The sequence below is a fragment of the Armigeres subalbatus genome, chromosome 2, assembly GCF_024139115.2.
Source record: "Armigeres subalbatus isolate Guangzhou_Male chromosome 2, GZ_Asu_2, whole genome shotgun sequence".
Lineage (NCBI taxonomy): Eukaryota > Metazoa > Arthropoda > Insecta > Diptera > Culicidae > Armigeres > Armigeres subalbatus.
Genome location: NC_085140.1, coordinates 439,515,985 through 439,541,802, shown reverse-complemented (window position 1 = coordinate 439,541,802; position 25,818 = coordinate 439,515,985). Strand labels below are relative to the sequence as shown.

Sequence of the window (25,818 nt, the reverse complement as noted above, 5' to 3'; positions counted from 1 at the left end):
CGGTAAGCTAATCGTTCTGAACATAAAGTGTACTGCCGTCTTACTACTTTTCCGTGCTAAAAAAGTCGAGTATGCGTTTTCATACCGAGATTTAGGTATATGTTGAAAATATTGCAGGCCAGTTTTTCTTTTCACTTCTTGCGCGTAGAAAGATCCCACGATCACCAAAATGTTTTGTACTACGTTGGGCAAATCAGTAAAGTAATTAACAAATACAGAACAATCACGCAATTTTCGAAATCTCGCGCTTAGTTTCATGGGGGCGTGGCTGTGTGGATCGATTTCTCTTCGTCGATGTTTTCTTTTTATTATTGTACCGAATTGCGCTAGTTTACTGATGATTTAATGGTTCGTTGTGATAGAGGATGATTGTATCTTGCAGAATCTATAATCACGGTTGTAGCTTTTGAAACAATTGAGTTATTAACAAAATATAAAATCGATTAAGAGGGGTCGGTTAATACGGTTGCGCCCCTGTGGGGCTAAGCGCGAGAAATATTTTGTTCTGTTTGAATTAATAAGCAAATGAAATATTAGTTCGCGTTCGATCGTGTTTCCTTTAATGAGCAGAACGATCGCGCGATCATAGAGATATTAGGCTTTGCGTTGTGCGGGTAATTAAATTAATTAACAAATAGAAATTTAGTGCGTGTTCTATCGTGTTTCTATTAGTACGCAAAACGATCGCGCGATCATCGAAATATTTTGTTCTGCAAAGTGCGGTCGATAAGTCGATTAATTAGTGCGCGTTCGATTGTGTTTTTGTGGTAACTTCATCAAACTACACGCTACACACTGCAAACCGTTTACCAAAACGAACCCTGCTACACTTCCTACCCCATATATCCAACATCCCAGTGATTTCTCGTGGAAGTGCAGATGACTCGTCGGCTTCCATCAAAGCGAGTATCACGTCGACAATTTCCTACCTTTTTCCTAATTGACCTGCATTCGGACACGGCCGGCGCTGGTATTGCTTGACTTTAGGTCACCAGTTTTTACACATTGAGGATGATGTTAGTCCCAAACATCATCTGTTGGTTCTCTGTGTAATTACAGCTGACCTGGCAATAAGGGAGTAGCAACCGTGAGCGGTCAATCATGCTCATGCTCATGCATACACGTTGATTAAGCTGTAATTGAAGAATTCGCTTCATCTGCTTGCCCATCACTACGAAACCAGGGGGCCCTCCTTAGCCGTGCGGTAACCTGGCTTAGAAACCTTGCAGTTAATAACTGTGGAAGCGCTTAATGAACACTAAGCTGCGAGGCGGCTCTGTCCCAGTGTGGGGATATAATGCCAATAAGAAGAAGAAAAAGAAGAAGATCACTACGAAACCAACTCCATGCTCTGCTTTTCCGTCACCGTTGTGATAAATGTTATATTGTTATATTTAAATGCAGCGTTAGTCGTGGGATCCACAGTTCGGAATTCACGTTCTCTGAATCTAGGCCATCGGAATTCTTGAATAGCGGCCACGTTCACTCCAACCTTCTGCAGTTATCAAGCCAGAAGGTTCACTCGTCCAGGTTCATTTATGGTCCTGGAATTCCAGGTACCGAGTTTCCAATCATAGTCCTTATTTCGTTGCTGGGTCGGTTGCCAAAAATAACGTTCTTTTTCCCTTCTATCTCCAATTTTCGTGATATTTGAGAAGCTTCAGTAAGCTAGCTTACCGGGATCGCGTTATCTACATAGCGCTGGTGGGGCTGCCCCCTTAGGTATAGCTGACGCGATACAGCATTTCGTTAATCAGCCGCTGGGTACCAGGCAGACGCTGTTTGAGACGCACCTCCTAGTGAACAGATGCTCGAGGCGTAACTTCTCACTCTAGAGGATGTCAGAAGAACAACAGTGCCCAGGCTGCACTACCAGCTAAGTACACAACCCTTAGCTGGTGGTCTTTTGTAATCGGACGACCCGTGGAAGCGTGAGATAGGACTTGTGGACCAGAGCTATGTTGGGCGCTTCTTCCTTGATTTCCCACCATTTTGCAGCCCTTTTGCAGCATTAAAAATACGAAAAATTATTTTATAAAATTGGAGCAATTTCCGTGGAAATTCTTGTAGCGGTGGCAGGAATGACTGTAAAAAATCCACAAGGATGCCATCTTGAATTTACAAAATAATTTCAGGAAGGTTATCCGGTTATAGCAATGATCACAGGAATTGAAAAAGTGCTCAAAAACTTCACCGGGAGTTTTCCTCCGCAGGGAGTCACCAATCAATTTCTGCAAGAACTTCTAGAGCGATTTTCGTAGAAATTCATGAAGAGATCTTCGCAAGTAGGCTCTGAAGATGTTTGCAGATTGTTTTCGAAGAATTTGCGCGCGAATGATGATTTTTTGCAGGAATGCTTGGAGGATTTAGGCTGAAATTTCAGTAAAAATGGTAAAATAATTGTGATTTAATTTCATCTAAAATTGTTATCGGAATTGCTGCAGGAACTCCTCGAGAAACTTGTTACAAAAATTAAAGGAGAAATAACGCATAAATAACGGATTATTTTTTCTGGAGTTTACGCAAATCATTCTATCAGTTTTCTAAAAATATTCCTCTGGAATTTTCGAAACAATTTACGCTTGAAACTCAAAATTCTGACTTGCAAATCAACGGAGCTTGAGCAACTATGTTAGATTTTGTATAATTTGTTTCTTGAAACGCATTCAAATAATTGTTTTACAGAAGTTTTCTCAAAAAACAGAGCTGCTTTAAATTAATAATTTCGTGTGTGTTACTTCTACGTGAAGTTAAACGATTTACAATGATATGGAAATGCTAATATCATCTTCCAAACTTGGACGTACATGTTTATGATAGAATTAGAGGCAAAAGTATAGAATTGATAGTTCCGTTAGGATACAGCTTGGCATGAAGAATGTTTTTATAGAAGTCGATTTGAAAGCGAGGCGGAGGGCAATATGTGCCATGGCACATATTGACCTTCGCTTCTCAAATCGACTTCATTCTTCATGCCTGCCGTATCCTAACGGAACTATCAATTCTATACTTTCGCCTCTAATTCTATCAGAGCTGCTTTGTTTAACCTTAATCTCTACGCAAGTTTGACTTGTGATCATATTTGATCAGTGGCGCCGGGAGTGGGTAGGACAAGTAGGACATGTCCTACGCATGAAAATACCTGGGAAGGACAGTCGAAGCATTGTCCTACCCATGATTATGGTAAGAACATACCATATGGATAACTAAAAGATCTAATACTATCAATACTATTTCAATTTCTAGATCTAGAAAAAAAATATCATTAAAACGTTCCAAAGTTAATCTGAGGTTTTAAAGTTTATCAGAGGTTAAACTGACAATCGTGGAGGTTTCCGAGATTGTTAATTAGAAAGAAATCTATTCCGAAAGGCTTCTCCGAGACTATGAGGAATTCTTTCCATTCCAAAAATGGGCTCAATTATGTATTGAGATTTTCCAAGAAGTATTGAGATTTTTAATAGTTTCTGTTCTTCTATAAAATTGTTGAAAATTATCTGGAAGTACGTAATTATTTCTGCTAGTCCAGGGAGGCTCAGCGAATATCTGGAATTTTATAAGAATTGGCAGGCTGTCAGGTGAATTAGTCGAAACTTGAATATCTAAACAAGGATGAAGCTCAGCTTAACTTAGCTAAGAATAACTGTGCTTGTAAATGGTTGCTTCTCCGTGACTGGTCAGAAATGGTATAAATTGCGCTGAATAAAGGTTGGTAATCACTACCAAAGAAGATGAGTGTTAGTGTGCAGTTGTTGTTGCTACTAGAGACCGAGAAAACCTCTGCATCCCTATAATACCACGGAAGAAAATTCCGTTAACTTGGTAAGGTATATGAACAGAAGTATAGATCGACGATTCACTTAGAAAAGTGATGTAGTCTTTGACAGACCTCCTGTCTATAAGACAGAAACGGTAGTCACTAGACTGCCGAGCTCGCCTTCAAAATTGAGAAACTAAACAAGGATATGGGAGAAGAATCGCAGAAATATGCAGCAGTTTATGATGATTGTAGCACATCCGGATGAAGCGGAGTGCGAGGAGATAGAACAGCTGTGCCGTTCTCAAGATACACGCAAGTTCTATCAGAAGCTCAACGCATCCCGCAAAGGCTTCGTGCCGCGAACCGAAATGTGCCGGGATAAGGATGGGAGCATCTTGACGGACGAACGTGTGGTGATCGATTTGCTTCGCGGATGACATGGACATTGTTGGCCGAACATTTGCAAAGGTGGCAGAACTGTACACCCGCCTGAAACGTGAAGCAACAAAAGTTGGACTGGTGGTGAATGCGTCAAAGACAAAGTACATGCTTGTGGGCGGAACCGAGCGCGACAGGGCCCGCCTGGGAAGCAGTGTTACGATAGACGGGGATACCTTCGAGGTGGTCGAGGAATTCGTCTACCTCGGATCCTTGCTAACGGCTGACAACAACGTTAGTCGTGAAATACGAAGGCGCATCATCTGTGGAAGTCGGGCCTACTACGGTCTCCAGAAGAAACTGCGGTCGAAAAATATTCGCCACCGCACCATGTCTTCTACTGACATGAAACATGGACAATGCTCGAGGAGGACTTGAAAGCACTCGGAATATTCGAGAGACGGGTGCTTAGGACCATCTTTGGCGGTGTGCAAGAAGACGGTGTGTGGCGGCGAAGAATGAACCATGAGCTCGCCCAACTCTACGGCGAACCCAGTATCCAGAAGGTAGCTAAAGCCGGAAGGGTACGATGGGCAGGACATGTTGCAAGAATGCCAGACAGCAACCCTGCAAAGATGGTGTTCGCTTCCGATCCGGCAGGTACGAGACGGCGTGGAGCGCAGCGAGCGAGATGGGCAGACCAGGTGCAAAACGACTTGGCGAGCGTGGGGCGTATCCGAGGATGGAGAGATGCGGCCTCGAACCGTGTATTGTGGCGTCAAATTGTTGATTCAGTGTTATCTGTTTAGATGTTAACTAAATAAATGAATAGCACATCCGGATGCCTTTGAGAAAAAGAACTTTGATAACTTCTAAGAGATTGGAATCTGTAGGAACCACAAATATACCTACGTTTGCATGAAATCTTAGAAGTCAGAAACAAAAAGTCCGAAACACGGAGTAACATTACTCTTGAGATTTCTGAAATCCCGTAAATAGTACTGAACATAGATTCTTGGACGATCATAAGCTTTACTGGTAGATCGAAGCGATGTTTCTGGAGACTTCTAAAGGTTCGAATTCCTAGAGGCTAGAAGTTAGTGACAATTCCTTAAAACCATCCAATAATATTATCTTAATAGTCATCATTTTATAACTTATCTGAGGACGTTCGAAATCCGAGAGGATATCCTGAAAGTCGCTGAAATTCCATGGAAGTATTCTATAGATTTGATAGTCCAGTTTACTACCCACGTCTCGGAACGTGGCCGCGCCTCTGCTTGTGATCAATAGTTCGTTGTAATTTATTACCTCAGAAGAAATTGCGTTTTTGGCAAATTTTTCATTTTTTTGCCAAGTTTATCTATAATCAATTATGATCAAATCTGGCCTGAATTTTCTTTGTGTATCAATGTATCTTATGCCGAATTTTATAAAGTTCGATCCACGGACAATCAACAGATCAACATTGAAAATTGCTGACGTTTCTATTAGAAATAAATTTTCTACAGAAAAGGCATGTCTGATCCAATGATAAAATTTGACTCAAAGTTTATGGCATGAACTGCGTCAAAAGCTGGAGAAAGTTAAATAGGGGCAGAATGAATTAGAATAGAACTAACTTGTATTATGACAAGTGAAGACAATTCACTGTTCAAGCTCTCAAGTTCTTTATTAGACGTCAACTTTTATTGGGCTCTTTGTTGGACCCGTTGTTGTTTCCTCATGAAAACTGTCCCATATGGACGGATAGTAAAGTAGTACACAATCTCCACAAATGAAAGCAAACTTGCTCCAACGAACAATCCTGTGGTTCCTCCCACCGACACTGCGATGGATGCAGAATATGCAGCAGAAAAAAAACAGAAACCGATTAGATTAATCCATATTCCAAATTGACTGCATCAACGATGACGACATGTGTGACACTTACCCACCAGGTCGAGCCGTCCACGTACGACGTTGCGCTTGTAGCGTTCCGTTGGCAGCGCGGCCAGCTCGATCTCGATCGTCGAGTAGCGATTTTCCGGGTTGTACAGACTTTCACGCGAATCGTGCACGATCGCAATGTCCACCTCGGTGCAGGAGGGCAGACAGTCGCAGACGACCCCCTGCTTCCCGGTGGACCACTTGGGGATGACGATGGTCAGCTCTTCGTAGTGGGCATTCAGACACACCAGCCCGGTCATGTTGCACTTGAGGGCAGGATCTAGCGACCGGCAAGGAGGTGGGTAAAAGCAATTTTTCGATTTTAATAGCAATCGATAAATTTCATTCGCGCACAGAAGAGACGAGTTTAGTAATGTGACATTTAAAAGGGGTTTTTAATTTGCGCGCCGCAACTAACCTGTGTTCGGCATCAGGTGACTTGTGCAATTGCAGATTTGCAACTGTTTATCCTTCCTGCATTGCACCGAACAGGCGCTGTAGCTGTAATAGGCGTGGACGTCCAAGATGTTCTCGTCCGGGTAGCGGCATTTGCGTTGCTCAACGCTGATCTGCTTCGTTTCCGGGTCGTTTTCGATGTCTTTGATGGATATTTGACGCCTAATTGGGTTAAGAAAAATTAGTATCAGGAAATTGTTGTTTAAACCATTAAACATCAAGTATATTTGCCCCACGAGAAGGTAAAATTATATTGGGTTCCCAAACAAACCGCTTTTGAAGAATTAATTTATTTTACAGAAGAAACTTACTTGTACGCAATATAGTAATCAATCAATAGAACCTCCGACTTTGGTGTTATGAGATTCGGCACATCTTCTGATCCCAGCGTATAAACATACGATTCCGTCAGCACTTTAATCTTCAGCTTCCCCGGGCCGGTATACTTATTCGAAATCATGTCAATCTTCACACGATTCTTCGCACTGGTTTGATCGGAATTCACAGCATAGCACAGTCCCAGTTCCGTCTCCATCGGTTGAAAGTACTTACAGCAATCAAATGGTTTATCATTCCAGAGGCATTCCTCTAATGTCTCCTTACATGAACTCCGCACCAGTCTCGCATAATCGGAAAAGTTAGATTGAAAGCAGTTTTCCGCTGGTTCCTCGTTGTTACACTCGTTCAACGTGTGGTACGATTCGCCCCGAAAGTAGCCAATCTCGTTGAGAACTTCTTCCATCGCAAAGTCGTGATCTTCACCCCACAGCCTTAAAGCAAACGTAAATCACGCACAAAATGATTACTCAACCTTAACCAGCACGAATCAACGTACTCATCGGCCACCATTTGGATGTGCTCCATGTTGCGCATTTCACAAACAACGATCGCCGGGAACCTGGTATTCCAATCGCGGTAGTTGGTTTCCACCACGAACGAGATCGCACTGGTGCGGAAGGCCTCCAGCGAGGCATCAATCAACATCGCCGAGCCGAACCAGGACACGATGACGCAAATGATCCAGAATATTCTTGAGAAAAGGATAACAATCAGTTTTTAATATGTGTACTCATTAGTGCTTAAGTGTATGACGATTGTAACCTTCTGTCTGTGCTAAAAGAAACTTACGTTGTCTGTGCTCTGGGGTCATATTGACCACAAATTTAAATACCTAGTTATAACCCGAGCAACACACATGTTGTAAATCAGTTGATGATACTCATATATGACCAAATTTGGTCATATATGAGTTATTGCAACCAAATCAACGTGAATTGTGCTGCTAGGGAACTTTTTTATTGTTTGGCCAATTTTGATTTTTTTTGGCAGTTTAGAAAGATAATTTTATCATCTTTCAGGACGTTACCTAAGATCGTGGGGCGGGTACCTTGCGGAAGGGGTTTTCGTGAAAAAGGGTACACAAACAGTGTTTTTTTATGCTTCTTTGCTTATCTGAAAATCCTACACATTTCTTTTTCTTTTTTTTTTTTGTAAACTCTCCTCTTTACTCCACACCAAAAGGCACGCTGTAGTTCTGCATAACCTTATCCTCAACCAATTTACTTGCAACAAGTTCCATTCGACGCGGAATCTTGTTTCCTTTTGTTTCCTATTGAAAATAAGGCACATCGGACTATGCGCTCAGAAATGATAGCCAAAATACAGTAAAGCTGCTGGGAAGGACGAGATCCCGGTCGAGTTTCTGAAACGTGGTAGTGAGCAGCTGCATCAATCAATCCACCACATTATCCAGAAAATATGGGAGGATGAAGAACTGCCTGCCGGCTGGTTGGATCATATGCCCAATCTTTAGGAAAGGGCACAGACTAGAGTGTGCCAATTACAGAGGGATCACCCTTTTGATCTCGGCGTACAAAATCCTGTCGCGTATCCTGTTCAACAGACTGAGACTACTTGAGGAGTCCTTCGTCGACGAATACCAGGCAGGTAGATGTTTAGCCTGCGGATGATCCTTGATAAATTCCGGGAGTACAACTTGCAGACTCACCATCTGTTCATTGATTTCAAAGCAGCGTACGATTCAGTGAAAAGAAATGAGCTATGGCAGATAATGTCCGAACATGGTTTTCCGGCGAAACTGATTAGACTGATACGTGCAACGCTGGATGGCTCGAAATCAAGTATTCGGATTGCAGACGAAGTGTCAACCTCGTTTGTGACCTTAGACGGATTGAAGCAGGCTGATGCACTTTCGAATTTATTGTTCAACATTGCACTCGAAGGCGCTATTAGAAGATCTGCAGAGGAACGGCACTATCATCACACGGTCGCATATGCTCCTGGGCTTTGTGGACGACATCGACATCATTGGAATCGATCGCAGAGCAGTAGTGGAGGCTTTTGTCCCACTAAAGAGGGAGACGACGAGAATAGGTTTAACCATTAACTCTACCAAGACCAAGTACATGGTGGCAGGTAGATATAGAGGAAGACCTAGTGATGTTGGTACTGAGGTAGTGCTTGATTGAAAACTGAAGAAAAAAATTTCGCGCTTAATGGCAATCGTCGCTTAGAAATAGATTAAATTTACTGTATAAATATAAATTGGAACTCATTTTTTGAAATAAATCGCTTCAATTTATGACACTTGGAAAAAGGCCAAAAACTTTGGTGTTGTTCTTTTCGTAAAAAAAAAATGTTCCTAGTTCAAAGTAGAGATCCCCATCCGATTTAATATTGAGCACAAAACATCATGTTACAATAGCAAACTAATAACGGTTGTCAGAATGACAGCATCTATTATCTGTCAAAAGATACGTATGGGTGCACATAACCGAACGGTGCCCACAGCCGAACCTCCTCCTTTATAGTTTTAAGGAAATTCTAATAGGTTCAAAAGACCCAAATTTGAATTCAACCTCTTGAACTTAACGTTGGCTTCCTCCGCATCGAACTGCTATCGTCATGTAGTTTTCTTTATCCGTGTTTGATAACAACGGCTAAAATGAAAGATATGCCAGATCAACACTAAATCAAATTTTGTATTGTTTGATTCAACCGTGAAGCAAATAAAAGGAACGAGATTCGGAAAGTATATATTAAAATTTTAGTTGCGTTATTTTAATCTACCAAACGATGGGAATGACATTTCCTTTTTCTTTTTGTGTAGTTGAAACTTCAGTTTAACAAACATTCAAAAATGATATCCTTAAAATATATGACAGGGTAAAAATAAAACAGGGATACGTCAAAAAGATTTGAAGTTTTGTCGAAATTCATATTAGCATATCTTTGCTTAAAATAATCCTTAAAATAATTTGCTCCTAGCTCATCTATTTTCGAGCGCACACATTTTAAGAAGGTCGAGGAAGGCGTCATCATAGCTAGGTGGATTAATCTGTTTTTTTTTTTGCTCCAATCAATAATTTAAACAAAGCAAATATTTAGTTACCGAAATCTCTCGATGCAGATGCTCCTATTTAGCAAAGCCGTCAGAATTGAAGACACTTATTATGAATTTACACAAAAACCTTATAACTACTTCCTGGTATCAGCATTTGGAGTGAAAGAGCCCTTCCTGGTTCCGGAAGTCCTACACGGAAGAAACAAACTACCCAATAGTGAGTTCAATTCACCCAACCTCGAACATCCGTACGGGAAGCCAAAATTGAGTAAATGGGGTCGAAGTAGTTTGCCTTTACTCCCATGTTAAAAAAGTACCCAACGGAAAATTTATTTACCCAAATGGAGGTTAATTTACTCAATTTCGACCTCAGGTAATAAAACTCAAAATTGGCTTCCCGTATAGGTCATTGCACGAATCTTTGCTATCGCTTTCCCACTTGATAAAAATTAGAAAACAACAGGACCACTACCTGTCAAATTTGACAAGTACTGGTCCTGTTGTTTTCTAATTTCCAACTGGTGGAAAAGAGATAGACGATGTGATGACGTCACCGTGCAATGGAGTATTGAACTGGCTTCGTTGGATTGTTTCGCTCTTTTGTTTTTGACAACAGAAGAAGGAGTGGATGAAAGAGAAGAGAAAAAATAACTCAAAAGTAAGTTTTAAAAAACTCACGCTGGGTACTTTTTTTCTTCCGTGTAGAGAAACGAGGCTCATACAAATGCCCATTAAAACAATCGAAAAGATTGGCTACTCGGCCGAAATCGGTTTTTAATTCCTGATTCAGTAAAACTGACACAACACGAACTTAGGGTGCCAATGGAATGTATGGGAAAAAAATGTCATCGAATTTAAAAAAAAAGACATTGCTCACAAGTTTCATTACCACAAAATATGACCCCATGCAAAATTTGAGCTCAATCGGACATGATTTATTGGTGCCTAAAATTCATCAAAGTTTTGAAATTTTTACCCATGAAAATTTTTCCAAGGGGGGACCAAAGGAAATGTCTAAAATCGAATTTTAGTTTTTGATGCCAAATGACTTAAAAATACATGAAACGTCGATATCTAATGCTATTTTAAATTTTTTTTTTAAAGAAATCGTTTTTTTCTCTTAGAACGTTTTTGGGACTAAATCGGACATGATTTAGAGGCACTCAAAATTAATCAAAACTTTTTTTTTCGATTCTAGGTTTTCTCATTACTAGTATTTATTTGAACTTTAGAAGTGAAAGTAGTCACACTGTTTATTCTTATTATTTTTCATAGAGGAAGGGTCATTTGGCCGAAAGCCATTTGGCCGAATGCCACTATGCCGAACAAACCATTAGGCCGAACATGTAATTTGGGTCAAAGGGTCATTAGGCCGAACATGTCATTTGGCCTAAAGGGTCATTCGGGCAAAAGGGTCATTTGCCCGAAAGGGTCATTTGGCCGAAATGGTCATTTGGCCAAAAGGGTCATTTGACCGAAAGGGTCATTTGGCCGAAAGGGACATTTGGCCAAAAGAGTCGTTTGACCGAATGAGTCGTTTGGCCGAAAGGGTCGTTCGGCCGAAGGGATCGTTTGGCCGAATGGGTCATTTGACCGAAAGGATCATTTGGCCGAAAGGATCATTTGGCCGAAAGGGTCGTTTGGTCGAAAGGGTCGTTTGGCCGAAAAGATCATTCAGCCGCAAAGATCATTCAGCCGAAAGGGTCATTTGGCCGAAAGGGTCATTAGGCCGAAAGAGTCATTAGGCTGAAAGGGTCATTAAGGTAGCCTCACACCTCGGGAATTTGATCCGCGGATTTTTTCCATGCATTTTTACATATGCGATGTTTTCGGGATTTGGGCGCGGAAAATCAAAATCCCGGCCCCATTTAAAATGCACGGGGAAAAATTTCCCGAGGTGTAAAGGTACCTTTAGGCCGAACATGAGCTGAGAAACAAATTGCTATTTTTTTTTTCGTCTATCGCTAAATCATTAGAACATGACGTTGCGAAATTATTGTTGAAGTAGAAGTCTGTCAGAAAATCAAGGAAAGAAATTCATGTACAATAGCAAATCGAACTGAAAGCCACATTCAAGCCACAAGCAAACTTAACAGTTCACAGGGATTCAAAGCTGCTTCCTAACATTTTACCATCTAGGCGTTGTAGAAATCTAAACGTTTGGCCATAATTGTCTCTGGTTAAAGTATTCGAAAATTATTAGCTGCTCCGCCAATCCAAAATTCAACAGGAATAGAACAAGCCACAGCGGTATATAATGCGATTGTCGATTGGGATCTTGAAGACAAGTATGTTTTGTGTTAATTTCTTTATTTAAATCTATAATAATAATTCATACATTTTTCTCTTCAAGGATTATGTTCACATCATTCGACAAAACTGCATCAAACACCCGACGAAAAGGAGGAGCGTGTAAATATTCAGACAAAATGTCCCAAAGACTGCTAATTGGGCTTCCCTGTAGGCATCACATTCATATGCTTGTGGTAGGCAAGGCATTCAAAGTCCTACAATTCGAAAATTCACAATCTCCGAATGTCGAAATTTTCAGACGGGATGGCACCGCCTAGAAAAGAGTTCGTAACGGCCTTACATGTTTTCGAAAAACACGTAACTAACCAAACCATTTACATTCATCTGATAGAATATGTACATTGAAGTTTATCCTAGTTAATATCTTTTGAATAGATATCATCGTTCCACACATGAAAACTCAACTATAGCTAGTACAGACTTACCTTTCCGCCACGTGATAAGACTCATCGGCTATGAACTTGATGCCATGAATTGTCGAATTGAAAAGATACTCCTTGACTATGTCCACAAAGCGCATCGTAAGAACCGCACCACACGCGCCACTCGACAAGGTTGAAAAGCAAATAAATTCTCAATGAAAATGCAAATCGGTACATGCGATATCTGAACAAGCATGGATTTCTTTCGATAAGCATCGCACTGTGACAGATTACAAGTGTTTTTATTATATCAGGATAATTGATGTGGATAATTATGTTAGTTAAGCACGCACGCCTTACAATTCGGCAATCAATTATGCAGCACACGTTCCGTCCGCGGCACCTTGCCCCATGCTAACCTAAATCGCGTCAAGAACATACTTATCGATGATCTCCGACAGAATATCGGTGAATCGATTGCGGAATGTGGCATCGATTTCGAACGACTGTACAATCAGTTGCACTTTGGTGCGCTCGTCGCGAATAAAATCCTCGAAGGACTCCGATCCATCCATCAGCGGTTGGACGATTTCCAGTGGCACAAGGATGGTCATATTGAAAAGACAACTCTCGACCAGTCCGGCCAGCTCGTAGTACCTACAGGATGCGTCGTATTCCACGCGAGGAAGAATCAACCCAATATCCAGCTGGTTGAGGGCAAGCTCGTCGCGTAGTGCGTCGTAGTACACGTTCAGCAAAGAAGACTGATGTTTTGCGCGAAAGTGGCTCTCGCTGCCCAGTGTGATCACAGTGAAGACGTCCAAAGCCGGCGGAGCATAGCGCGAAAGTTGAAAATCCAGCAAAATTCCATCAGTTGGTGTCGGATGTCCTGTACGACGAGAAACTAGCAGATGACGGATGGTGAACAAAACGCAAATCATGAATGCGACAATGGTGAACATAACATTGATTAGAATGGGCAATAATTTATTGTCTCTGGATTCCTAAAGCAAATTATATTCAGAAAGTACCTTAATATGCTAAGAGTTATAATTTAATAATTTAAATGTGCCACAAACAATAATTAATAGATTTATAATTTCGATTCATACATCATAATCTTTTAAGTATTAGGTAATTCTTTTTCCAAAATGTAAGTATCGATCAAGTCTGACAGCAGATCGGTCATCATGAATTTATAGTTTGCGCAAGTGTCCCATGCCTCAATGCCCAAATGTGAGATAGAATTCTCCATCAAATTTTCGAACGACACTGGAACGGGACACTCCTTGCAACTTGCAACCAAATCTGCCGGAAGCAGCGTCAGATGCCGGAAAAGAATACTGTCGATAAGACCAGCCAACTTGTACTCCTCGCACGAATCCCGATAGTGATCCCCCGGAAAAACTCCTTCCACGTCAATTTGGAACCACTCCAATTCGGAGCGCAGGAACTCGTAGTACAGCTTTGCCAAACGATCCAGATAGATGGCCCGGAAGGCCCGGGTCGTGGTCGTGTTCAGCAAGGACATCACATCGTACGCCGGCGGGGAGTACCTGGCAATTTGGAAATCGATCATGACGCAGCCCCACGGCTCTTGGACCTCGGTAAAGGGTGTGTTGTCAAAGTTGAACGGATTCGAAGGGCGAACGATGTCGGAACGCTTGCGACGACGCTTCTCACCATTTCCGACATTCATCGGCGGCGGTTGCTCTAGTGGCTGGTGCTCATGTTGCCCGCTAGCACCATCCTGGTGCGAACCTGCGTCATGGAAGAAGAAATGGAAAGATAGATGTTAATGCGGTCCTCTACTGTAGGCTTGTCAGTCGAATAGCGCAATTGTAGCGTTCTCGCTTTTAATAATGAGCGTGTTGCCATGTAGCAATAAAAGTATGAATCCGCCTCGTTCGTATGAACTGCGCAGATGTGGATTTATCTGGAATTTTTGTGGAAAGATACCTGAGCTGAGATACACACGCACGTGCAACTTATCACGAAATATGGCGATTGTCAGTTCATTGCAATAAAGAGGATTCGCATTATCTCCGACCTTGTGAGTAATACATACAATAGGTATGATTAATAATCGGATCTATTTCAAGACGCCGATCTCTGGAATTTTTACAACAATTTTGTCTATTGGAGTTGAATCAGCATTCTTCACAGTGATTAAAATTGTACTGAATCTTAATGTGAAACATGCATTTCCCTAGCAGGTCGTTCTAGATCTAGATTATTTTTTATAAGAGTAAAGTTAGCAATGATCTAATATCATTTCAAATTTTCAAACACCATTCTAGATAAAATCTGAAGCGAAATAGAATAAAATACTAGTTTCTCCCGTTTTATTCATGTTTGAAAAATTTTCAGAATAATAAAATAATTAATGCTAATAAAGACGCCGAAACTGAAATTATGTAACATAAGGGGCAAGCCCGAGTAAACGCGACGGCGTGATACGACGCGACAATGCAATTTGACAGTTCAAGCTCTATCTGGAATAAGGGCGAATGTCGCAAGAGAGGATTCTCTTCGTCGACTTCCCCTCTTTTAAATAAAAGTGACAAGCAGCAGATTTCTGTGTGGTTTAACACTTCAGAACGATAGAACACAATGCGAACTTGCATTCCGAGGTGATAAACTAAAAAGAAATCCTCAGCTTGTCACTTTTATTAAAAAGAGGGGAAGTCAACGAAGAGAATTCTCTCTTGCGACATTCGCCCTTTTACCAGATAGAGCTTGAGTTCATTGATAATAATTGTTATTCTTTCACATGAGTCGCGTCGCGTCGCATCGCACGTCGCGTTTACTCTGGCGGGCACCTAACCCGCATAGACTCAGAACTACTGATCCAATCGGCGTGAAAATTGGTATGTAGAGGTTTTTTGGGGCCGGGGAAGGTTTCTAATTCAAGGATGTTATCGATCATTTGGTAATTTGCTTTCGATCATTCAGTAGTTTGTCAATAACTCATTCCTTTTTGGTGGACTTCTAGTGCGAAGGTTTTTCTACAACTCTGCCTAATGGTTCGTTGTTAGAATTCAACTAATAACGGAGTTATAGCGCTAGTTACAGTAACTTAAACTAAATGATTCAAGTTTTGTTATCATTTAGTCTCAGTTACTGAAACTATAGCTATAACTCCGTTACTAGTAAAATTTAAACTATAAACTATTAGACAGAGTTAGCATTAGCATTAGGCAATTCGCACAAATTCGTAGATGGTACAAGCCAAGACTATTGTACGAGAGTAGCATCACTTTCATCCGTTACCACAGATAATAATTTGGGACTAATTACTACCTTTTAGATGAAAGCAATACACTGTCCAATAGTTGAGATCTGTCCTGGCCGTGTCCTTGTGAATGCTGAGGAAGGGGAAGGATGGTTAGTTGGACACCTACTTAAGAAAGATGCAGAGAGCTCTACGACCTCTCATAGGTGCCACAGGAGGTTTTAGGATTGTGTTTTCTTTTTTTTTAACGAAGGTAATGGAAATCTGTAACCAGACACCTGGGGAGGCGAACCCAGGTAATGTGGGGATGGGATCACCACTCCCGACCCACTAAAACCAACTCCATCCTCCAGTCATTCCCTCGGCCCGCAATTGAACAATACTTATGTTTATTATAATGAAGCACTTCAATAGCCGGACCCTGTAACATCCTTGGTTTCGATGATGGTTTGAGACCCCTCCCCCCTCTGGAAGAGGGGGCTTCCCTACAAATGAAACACCAAATTCATAATAACTCGGAAATAATCAAGCAAATGGAATCAAATTTGGCATGTGGATATTTTGTAAGGTAAGAAATGTTTCTATGGTGGTTCAACACCCTTCTCTTAATCGTTTTCTAAATAAACTGCGATTGAAAAAAACAGAGAATTTATTATTTTGGGCGAAACGAAGTTCGTCGGGTCTGCTAGTTGAAAATGATTGTTATTTTTAACGTGAGTTTCGTCGCGTCGCACGTCGTATTTACTCTAAAACAATAGCAAAATATTGAATCTAGTGATTATTTTTTGTTATAAATCTGCATGAAATAGAACTGAGCAGTATAACAGTTTTAAGTTTCTGCGCACCTCGCCTTCTTGTGCCCGTCGGATCGTAGTCGAGAACCATTTTCACCGGGTTACTGTCCGACATTCTGGCTACGTGCCCGGCCCATAGCAGTCGTCCGATTTTCGCGGTGTGAACGATGGATGGTTCTCCCAACAGCTGATGCAATTCGTGGTTCATTCGCCTCCTCCACGTACCGTCCGCCATCTGCACCCCACCATAGATGGTACGCAGCACTTTCCTTTCGAAAACTCCAAGTGCGCGTTGGTCCTCCACGAGCATCGTCCAGGTCTCATGTCCGTAGAGGACTACCGGTCTAATTAGCGTTTTGTAGATTATCAGTTTGGTACGGCGGCGAACTCTATTCGATCGGAGCGTCTTGTGGAGTCCAAAGTACGTACGATTTCCAGCCACTATGCGTCTCCGAATTTCTCTGCTGGTGTCATTTTCGGCAGTCACCAGTGAGCCCAAGTACACAAATTCTTCTACCACCTCGATTTCGTCACCACCGATGCAAACTCGCGGTGGGTGGCTCACATTGTCTTCTCTTGAACCTCTGCCTATCATGTACTTCGTCTTCGACGTGTTGATGACTAGTCCGATCCGTTTAGCTTCCCTCTTCAGTCTGATGTAGGCTTCCTCCATCTTCTCAAAGTTACGTGCCATAATATCTATGTCGTCAGCGAAACCAAATAGCTGGACGGACTTATTGAAAATTGTACCACTCGTGTTAATCCCTGCTCTTCGTATTACCCCTTCCAAAGCGATGTTGAATAGCAAACACAAAAGACCATCACCTTGCCGTAACCCTCTGCGGGTTTCGAAGGGACTCGAGAATGCCCCTGAAACTCGAACTACGCACATCACCCGATCCATCGTCGCTTTGATCAACCGTGTCAGTTTATCCGGAAAACCGTGTTCGTGCATTAGCTGCCATAGCTGGTCCCGATCGATTGTATCATATGCGGCTTTGAAGTCGATGAATAGATGATTCTTAAATCTAATGGTGATCAAAACAAAACAAAACAATCATTAAATACGGCCCAGCAAGTGGCAGTGAAATCTGGATGTAGAGATGTTGAAATCAAATTCATCGGACACTTCGTTGAAGCGATGGATCATGGCGACAATCGAACTGTTTGCAGCATAGTTAGTAGCTTGTGGGTCCTCGTGTAGTAGCGCCCGCGCGCGAAGCGTCCGGACAGATGCGTATAAACTGATCGTCGACAGCAACTCAGGAACATCGTATTCAGATGATAAAAGCTTAGCAATAAAAACACACTGAGCCACATTCCTCCGCTTAGCTAGAGTATCCAACCCGAGTAGACGACAGCGATCAGCGTAGGCAGGCAAGTTCAACGGGTCATTCCTTGGAAGGTCGTCAAAGCATATCTAACGAATCTTCTTTGGACAGCTTCGAACCGCTCATTCCATACAGCCTGGTAGGGATTCCAAAAAACAGATGCAAACTCTAGTATTGAGCGTACCAGAGAGCAGTACAGTGCTTTGAAACACAACGGATCTTGGAACTAATTGCCAAGCTGGCGATTGGCTCTATCGATGGTATTTGAGAAGTGGCGGCTATAAGTAAGCTTTTCATCCAAAACAACTCCTAGGTCTTTAACATGATCAACCCGTTGAAGTTGACAACCAGCAATACTGTAGTCAAACTGGATGAAATTAGTCGTTCGTGGGAAACTTATGACACAGCACTTCGGAATGCTCAGAACCATCATATTCCGAGTACACCAGTCATGGAAGATTTCGAGAAGGTTCTGTAGCTCATAGCAGTCAGTGAGGTCTCGGACAACTACATACATTTTAAGGTCATCGGCAAACAACAGCAGCATACCTCCATGTGGCAGAATAAGGGTTACATCGTTTATTAAAAGCGAGAATAGCAATGGTCCAAGGGCGCTACCTTGTGGAACTCCAGAAAGGTTCGAGAAACAGTCGGACGAATTGTATCCAATACTGGCCGACATTTGGCGTCCAATCAGATATGATCTGAGCCAGGTGCATAAAGCAAAAGAACAGCCCATTTTTTTCTAGTTTTGCAAGCAGCAAGTCATGACTAACTTTGTCGAAGGCAGATTTGAGATCGGTGTAAACGGCATCTATTTCGTATTTTTACACATCAAGCTCTATCTGGAATAAGGGCGAATGTCGCAAGAGAGGATTCTCTTCGTCGACTTCCTCTCTTTTAAATAAAAGTGACAAGCAGCTGATTTCTTTGTGGTTTATCACCTTAGAACGATAGAAAACAATGCGAACTTGCATTCTGAGGTGATAAACTGCAAAGAAATCATCTGCTTGTCACTTTTATTCAAATGAGGGGAAGTCGACGAAGAGAATTCTCTCTTGCGACATTCGCCCTTTTACCAGATAGAGCTTGACATGTTCTCCATCCAAAACGAAGTAAAACTGGTAAGATTCGTTTCCACAGAGCGACCGGGAAAGAAACCATGCTGATAGGTGCTGATGTAATTTTAGCAGGAAGCGAATATTCTATCGTTCATCAGCGGCTCGAACACTTTCGACTCCACTCCGAGTGATGCAATGCCACTGTAGTTACTCACATCACGTTTGTCGCCTTTCTTGAAAACTGGGAACATAGTATAGCATTTCCACTGCACAGGAATTTACCCTGCTGGGGTGATAGGTTGAATAGAAGACAAAATGGAACAGCTAGAATATCAGAGCATTTCTTCAGCACGGCCGATGGAAGAACGCTAGGTCCAGGAGAAAAGGATGATTTGGTCTGACGTATCGCTGACAGAACCATTTGAACGTCTATATCAAAGACATCCACATCCACTACATTGCTAGGTACTCCACTCACAGCTCTATCAGTGTCATCCTGAGAAGGCGAATAGCTCGAGAATACACTTGAGAAGTGTTTAGCGAAAAGGCTGCATTTCTCCTCAGTATTCAGCGCAATGTCGTTATCGAGAAAAACACTTGATGGCAGTCCAGTTTCCTTCCTTTAAGAATTCACCAAAGACCAAAACTTCTTAGGGTGTTGTCGGAGATTTTGTTGCGTGAGATGAACATAATGTTTGTAACGAAGTTTATTATACCGCTGATAAGCATTGCTGGCAATGTTTAAGTTCCGTTTAGTGAAGGCACACCGTCGATAGGTACATATACTCGTGAAGAGCTCTAGTGCGCACTCTTTGCGGTTGCGCAATAGAGCATTAGTCCACGGTGATTTCCTCGGAGGCTTTCGCTTCGGTACAGCGGGCGAAACGCAGTCACGTAGCAGACAGTTGAAGCGGTCTACAGCTGATTCGATGTCCAGGCGGTCTAAAACATTCCAGTCAATACGAGACAAGCATTGTCGGAGCTGTTGAAAATCGGTTTTGAGGAAAATTGAGTAGGTCGTCACTCATAGGTCCATCGAAACGTAGATTAAATCCGTTGTCAATTGATATATCCAACGCAGGATGATAGTTGTCAAGTGGCACAACGGCGTCCGGGGCCTCAAGGAAAGTGCATTCATGCAGTGAATAATCATTGATAAACACCAAGTCGATCATGTTTGATTGAAAATTGAAAATCCTGTTGATGTGGCTGAGTCCAAGAAAACCAATTCCAATTGGCGACTAGCAGGTGTAGTTGCAGACAAAAGCCGATCAGGAAGCGTACCTATATCCAACTGATTATACTCGCCTGGTGAAGCAGATCGGAAGTCCCGTATACCATCACCGACCACAGGACCGGGATGACGACGATGGCGAGTGGCATTGGAAGGCACGACTGGGTCGGGAGGCTCAGGGACTTCCTTAGTACTTGTTACAGGGTGTTCCGGATCCAAAGTTGCAGTAAACTTTAAATCGAATTTAACACAAACTGTGATTTTATGTGATAATCAGATCTTACAGTTGTACCATTTCATCTGTACTTTATATCAACGTAAATTTATTCATTTACTGTTAATGTATGATAAGTAGTTTAGATATATTAGTTTAGTTATAGTTTAGATATATTATTTTCCAAATCCGTTAAATTTTATTAAATTCTTTGCAGTGACATCTTCTTCTTCTTATTGGCATTACATCCCCACACTGAGACAGAGCCGCCTTGCAGCACAATGTTCATTAAGCACTTCCACAGTTATTAACTGCAAGGTTTCTAAGCCAGGTTACCATTTTTGCTTTCGTATATCATGAGGCTAACACGATGATACTTTTATGCCCAGAGAAGTCGAGACAATTTCCAATCCGAAAATTGCCTAGACCGGCACCAGGAATCGAACCCAGCCACCCTCTGCATGGTCTTGCTTTGTAACCGCGCGTCTTACCGCACAGCTAAGGAGGGCCCCCAGGAGTGACATAGCACAGTGTTTTATTTCGTCATTTTCACGATCGAAATTCAAAAACTCGAAAAGTGTTGATTTTGGATATAGGGTTTGTTCACAGAAGTTTCAAGATATTTAGGAGTGCATCTTTCGATAAAAACAGTTTGATGATTAATCCCCCTAAAAGTGAGTTGAGAAAATTATTTTTCCACCAGAATGAGATAGACACGTAGTGTCTTCCGCAAAGTTGTAGCAAATGTTAATACGAGCAACTTTGCTGAACATCCCGAGTTTCTATCTCTTATATATAACAAACTTAAGTCGTTTTAAGTAAAAACCCCATTAAAATCTTATTTTTCATTCTAACTATTTCAATGATTTTCCCATTTTCCGTCTCTTCTACAAAGTTGTAAAACAAGCAAAATTACATGTTTTGCTTAACATTGTAACATTCCATCTCACATACAACAAAAGTTATCGTTAAATTATACATATTTTTAGATGTTTCTCCACTTGTGATTACTCCCTTAATTGCAAAAAGTCGCAAATTTCTTCACGATATGCAGAAAATCGCTTATTTCATTTTATACTGACATTGAAAACTTTTGTCGACAAGAGTCTTCTCGAATGGTGTGTTAAAACTTGTAAACCTAAGAAAAATCATAATATTTGAATAACTTTTGTTTTATAAGAGATAGAAAGTTACAATGTTCAGCAAAAACATGTAATTTTAATGGTTTGACAACTTTGTAGAAGAGACGGAAAATGTGAAAAATCATTAGAGTTAGTTTAAGTTAAAAGAATGATTTTATGTGGAAATCCCCTTAAAATCATTCTCTTAAATTAAACTAACTCTAATGATTTTTCACATTTTCCGTTTCTTCTACAAAGTTGTCAAACCAGTAAAATTACATGTTTTGCTGAACATTGTAACTTTCTATCTCTTAAAAAACAAAAGTTATTCAAATATTATGATTGTTCATAGGTTTACATGTTTTTAACACAGCATTCGAGAAGACTCTTGTCGACAAAAGTTTTCAATGTCAGTATAAAAATGAAATAAGCGATTTTCAGCATATCGTGAAGAAATTTGCGACTTTTTGCAATTAAGAAAGTAATCACAAGTGGAGAAACCTCTAAAAATATGTATAATTTAACGATAACTTTTGTTGTATGTGAGATGAAATGTTACAATGTTCAGCAAAAACATGTAATTTTGCTTGTTTAACAACTTTGTAGAAGAGACGGAAAATGGGAAAAATCATTGGAAAGAGTTAGAATGAAAAATAAGATTTTAATGGGGTTTTTATTTAAAACGACTTAAGTTTGTTATATATAAGAGATAGAAACTTGGGTTGTTCAGCAAAGTTGCTCGTATTAACATTTGCTACAACTTTTCGGAAGACACTACGTGTCTATCTCATTCTGGTGCAAAAATAATTTTCTCAACTCACTTTTAGGGGGATTAATCATCAAACTGTTTTTATCAAAAGATGCGCTCCTAAATATCTTGAAACTTCTGTGAAGAAACCCTATTTCCAAAATAAACACTTTTCGAGTTTTTGAATTTCGATCGTGAAAATGACGAAATAAAACACTGTGCATAGCCAGGATTTATTTAGGAAAAAGTCTAATTAATCCACTTAGCGATTTCGCTGACTATCTGGTGGCTAACGGAAAATGAGTATTACGGAGAAAAAGAAAAATTTGGATAGCTTCGCGGAAATAACGCGCAGAGGGAAATCCCCGCATAGAACAAATCTCACATAGTGTGCGTTGGAGTTAAAACAACAAAACAAATCAGATGTCATGAAGTCCAATGATTTAAATGGCGTGTACCTACACAGGCATAACGAGATTATCAGTTCCAGGTGGAGGTGACAATTAACTCGAACTACATAAGACTTTTCATTTGATGTAACAATGTACGCTAGAGTCGGGTTTTACGCGGGTGATACCCCAGTTTGTTAAAAAAAAACTGATTTTACCACAACTATGATTCTAATGATCGATGCATAAAAATTCAATCTTAACTTTTATGTGTTCGTAAGGGTTGGTTTTATCAGCAGCACATTGGGCCTACCTCCTCTCGCCGGGTGGCCATCGAGTCAGGTCTGTTGTGTCAGGTCCCACCCATCACCATGACTTGAGCTAGAGTGCTTCAAGCAGCACTAGGTAGTTTTGGTAGAGTCTACTTCCAGATACATGTAGATTTTAAGAAAGTTGAACAGAGCTGTTTTTCAAACCCAACCCCATCCTAAACAATCTCTTCAACTTGCAGTGACCAGATGATGGTTAGTCAAGCCCTTGGACATAGTCCCTGCTACCCATAAAACTTGCAAACTTCAAATATAACTGAGTTTGTCTTTTCTATTCGGAAATTAATCTTTTCTGCGCTGTAAACATTCTCATTTTGGAAATAATTATTCCCCACTGAATGATTCAGGGCGATTTAAACATAGAAATGTCATAAATATAAATATAAACAACGCAAAATTTGCAACAGCTGCCTTTGATCATTTGCCAGGAAAATATTCATTGGAGGCGCTTTGAATTATCCTGGATTCCAAATTTGTCTTGCAATGCGTAATATTTTGGCCATAGCTTTTGAGTCCATAGTCTTATCCGGCCAATTTTCAATAGGAAATTATAAAGCAGGATTCCCATTGTTACGAACATCTACGCGCTTTTTTAAAATAGTATTTTCATTCCTTCTCGTGTTTCTGGACGAGCCGACACGTATCCAACATTTTACTCTGGACAGATATAAATTTTGAATCACCTCTATCATTACATGCGTCCATCATAAATTCCAAAGTTCAAATCAAAGTATGCTTTGTGATATTGAAAAAAATTGTTGACAGTTTAATCAAAAAGTTTTAACCCGAACATACTAGAAATACTAGAATAAGAGATCGGCGAAGACGCCATCTTGTTTCCAATCGAACCGTCAAAAGCGGTTCCAATTCGACTTGTTTACTTTTTGCTTCCATAAGAAGCAAGCAAAAAGTTCAAGTGCTGCCAGTGTTATTTTCACGATTTCATGCATTTTCATACGTTGCCATTTCTACAGTTTTTCACTCCGCCGGTCTCTGGTTATAGGGTTGCTAGAACATACCTAGGTACATCTTCCAAATTATCAATTTCTAACTAACCTATTTGTACATTTAATTAAAGATTATTTCTTTGAGGTAAATCAAAAAGGGATGAGTTTCCTATTCAAAAGGAAGTGGTTTCACAGAGTTGAACCTTTTCGTGTATTTTTGCTTGCTGTAGAAGGATACCGCCTCACTGAACCAAAATTTCCTCACGCACGTCCTTACATTTCCCATTTACTGCCCATGATCACATATTTGTAACACTCGCTTCTTCTTCTTCTTCTTCTTCTTCTTCTTCTTATTGGCATTAAATCTCCACACTGGGACAGAGCCGCCTCGCAGCTTAGTGTTAATCAAGCACTTCCACAGTTATTAACTGCGAGGTTTCTAAGCCAGGTTACCATTTTTGCATTCGTATATCATGAGGCTAGCACGATGATACTTTTATGCCCAGGGAAGTCGAGACAATTTCCAATCCGAAAACTGCCTAGACTGGCACCGGGAATCGAACCCAGCCACCCTCAGCATGGTTTTGCTTTGTAGCAGCGCGTCTTACCGCACGGCTAAGGAGGGCCTGTGCCTGCCCTGTAACACTCGCATTTTTGTTTATTTTGTAGAAAGCCTGTGAATCGTCCAAAAAGCTCAATTTACAGCATCTAATTCCACAACAATAAAATAGGCTTCACTATCTTACTTATCTGTTGTAAGCTGGAAATGATTGAGCTTGTTGGGAGGTTTGATAAGTGATTTACAAAATGTACCAAAATGCAAATGTTACAAATATGCGATCATGGGCAGTTTAGATTTCAATTTTTTTTTCTCGGGAAATCGAAATACAGTTCCGAAAAGGTTTTAAACCTCACGTATTTCTAATTTAGATAGAAGAGTTTACATAAGAAAGGGGACATTTTTGCTTTTTCCGTCCTGCGAATTCTGCCCTTTCAAAATCATTGGACAACTAAAGTTTGACGTTCATTTGAGGAAATGTATTAAGAAATATCAGAAATTAGCAATTATTCCACCAAATGTAGACAAAAGTAAAAATGTCGCAATGCATTCGGGTTTAAGAGCTGTATATGAATAAAAGCGTATCCGGTAGTGATGTAAATGGCAAAGAACTTGATTAAGATGGTGGTCTAGTCCTTTGATTATAAATCCCATCAACTTCAACTGCATAACTAAATCTAAAATATATGATCTGATTAAGAATAAGAACCATTACCAGAACAAATTTACCGTGATTTAGATACATAAACAGCACATCGAGACCAACATTTGGAAAGGGCGTCACAGTCAAAATTTATTCCTTCTGATTCTTCGTCTACATATATAGCTATATATGTTGACGAAGAATAAGAAAGAATAAGTGAGAAGTGAAATTCGAAGTGCAAAGTAGTAATGTAGTAAAAGAAAAGTTAGAAGTTGACAGTGAAGTGATAAGTGAGCAATGAGAAATCAGAAGTGAGAAGTTAGATATTCATTTCGTTTATTTAGTTTACATCTAAACAGATAACACTGAATCAACAATTTGACGCCACAATACACGGTTCGAGGCCACATCTATCCATCCTCGGATACGCCCCACGCTCGCCAAGTCGTTTTGCACCTGGTCTGCCCATCTCGCTCGCTGCGCTCCACGCCGTCTCGTACCTGCCGGATCGGAAGCGAACACCATGTTTGCAGGGTTACTGTCCGGCATTCTTGCAACATGTTCTGCCCATCGTACCCTTCCGGCTTTAGCTACCTTCTGGATACTGGGTTCGCCGTAGAGTTTGGCGAGCTCATGTTTCATTCCTAAGCA

The 25,818-nt window shown here is 40.9% G+C and overlaps 2 protein-coding genes across 5 annotated transcripts in view; both read right to left on the bottom strand.

Moving 5' to 3' along the window:
• Positions 1 to 5,749: 5,749 nt before the first annotated feature.
• LOC134218074 (sodium channel protein Nach) lies at positions 5,750 to 12,720 on the bottom strand. Its single transcript, XM_062696940.1, has 6 exons — positions 12,626 to 12,720; positions 7,359 to 7,553; positions 6,835 to 7,293; positions 6,486 to 6,685; positions 6,072 to 6,347; positions 5,750 to 5,966 (listed from the first exon to the last, which is right to left on the bottom strand). The coding sequence occupies exons 1-6, from the start codon at positions 12,718 to 12,720 to the stop codon at positions 5,827 to 5,829; spliced, it is 1,365 nt and encodes a 454-aa protein (XP_062552924.1). The 3' UTR covers positions 5,750 to 5,826.
• Positions 12,721 to 12,852: 132 nt separating this feature from the next.
• LOC134213643 (uncharacterized) overlaps positions 12,853 to 25,818 on the bottom strand; it is a 39,284-nt gene continuing 26,318 nt past the window's right edge. For 3 of the 4 annotated variants that reach the window (XM_062692888.1, XM_062692891.1, XM_062692892.1), the window contains one exon: positions 13,524 to 14,323. In XM_062692888.1, coding sequence (XP_062548872.1) covers positions 13,686 to 14,323 — 638 coding nt within the window. In that variant the 3' untranslated portion in view covers positions 13,524 to 13,685. Of the gene's footprint in view, positions 13,467 to 13,523; positions 14,324 to 25,818 lie in introns of those variants that run through there. The other variant, XM_062692889.1, reaches the window with a different exon arrangement.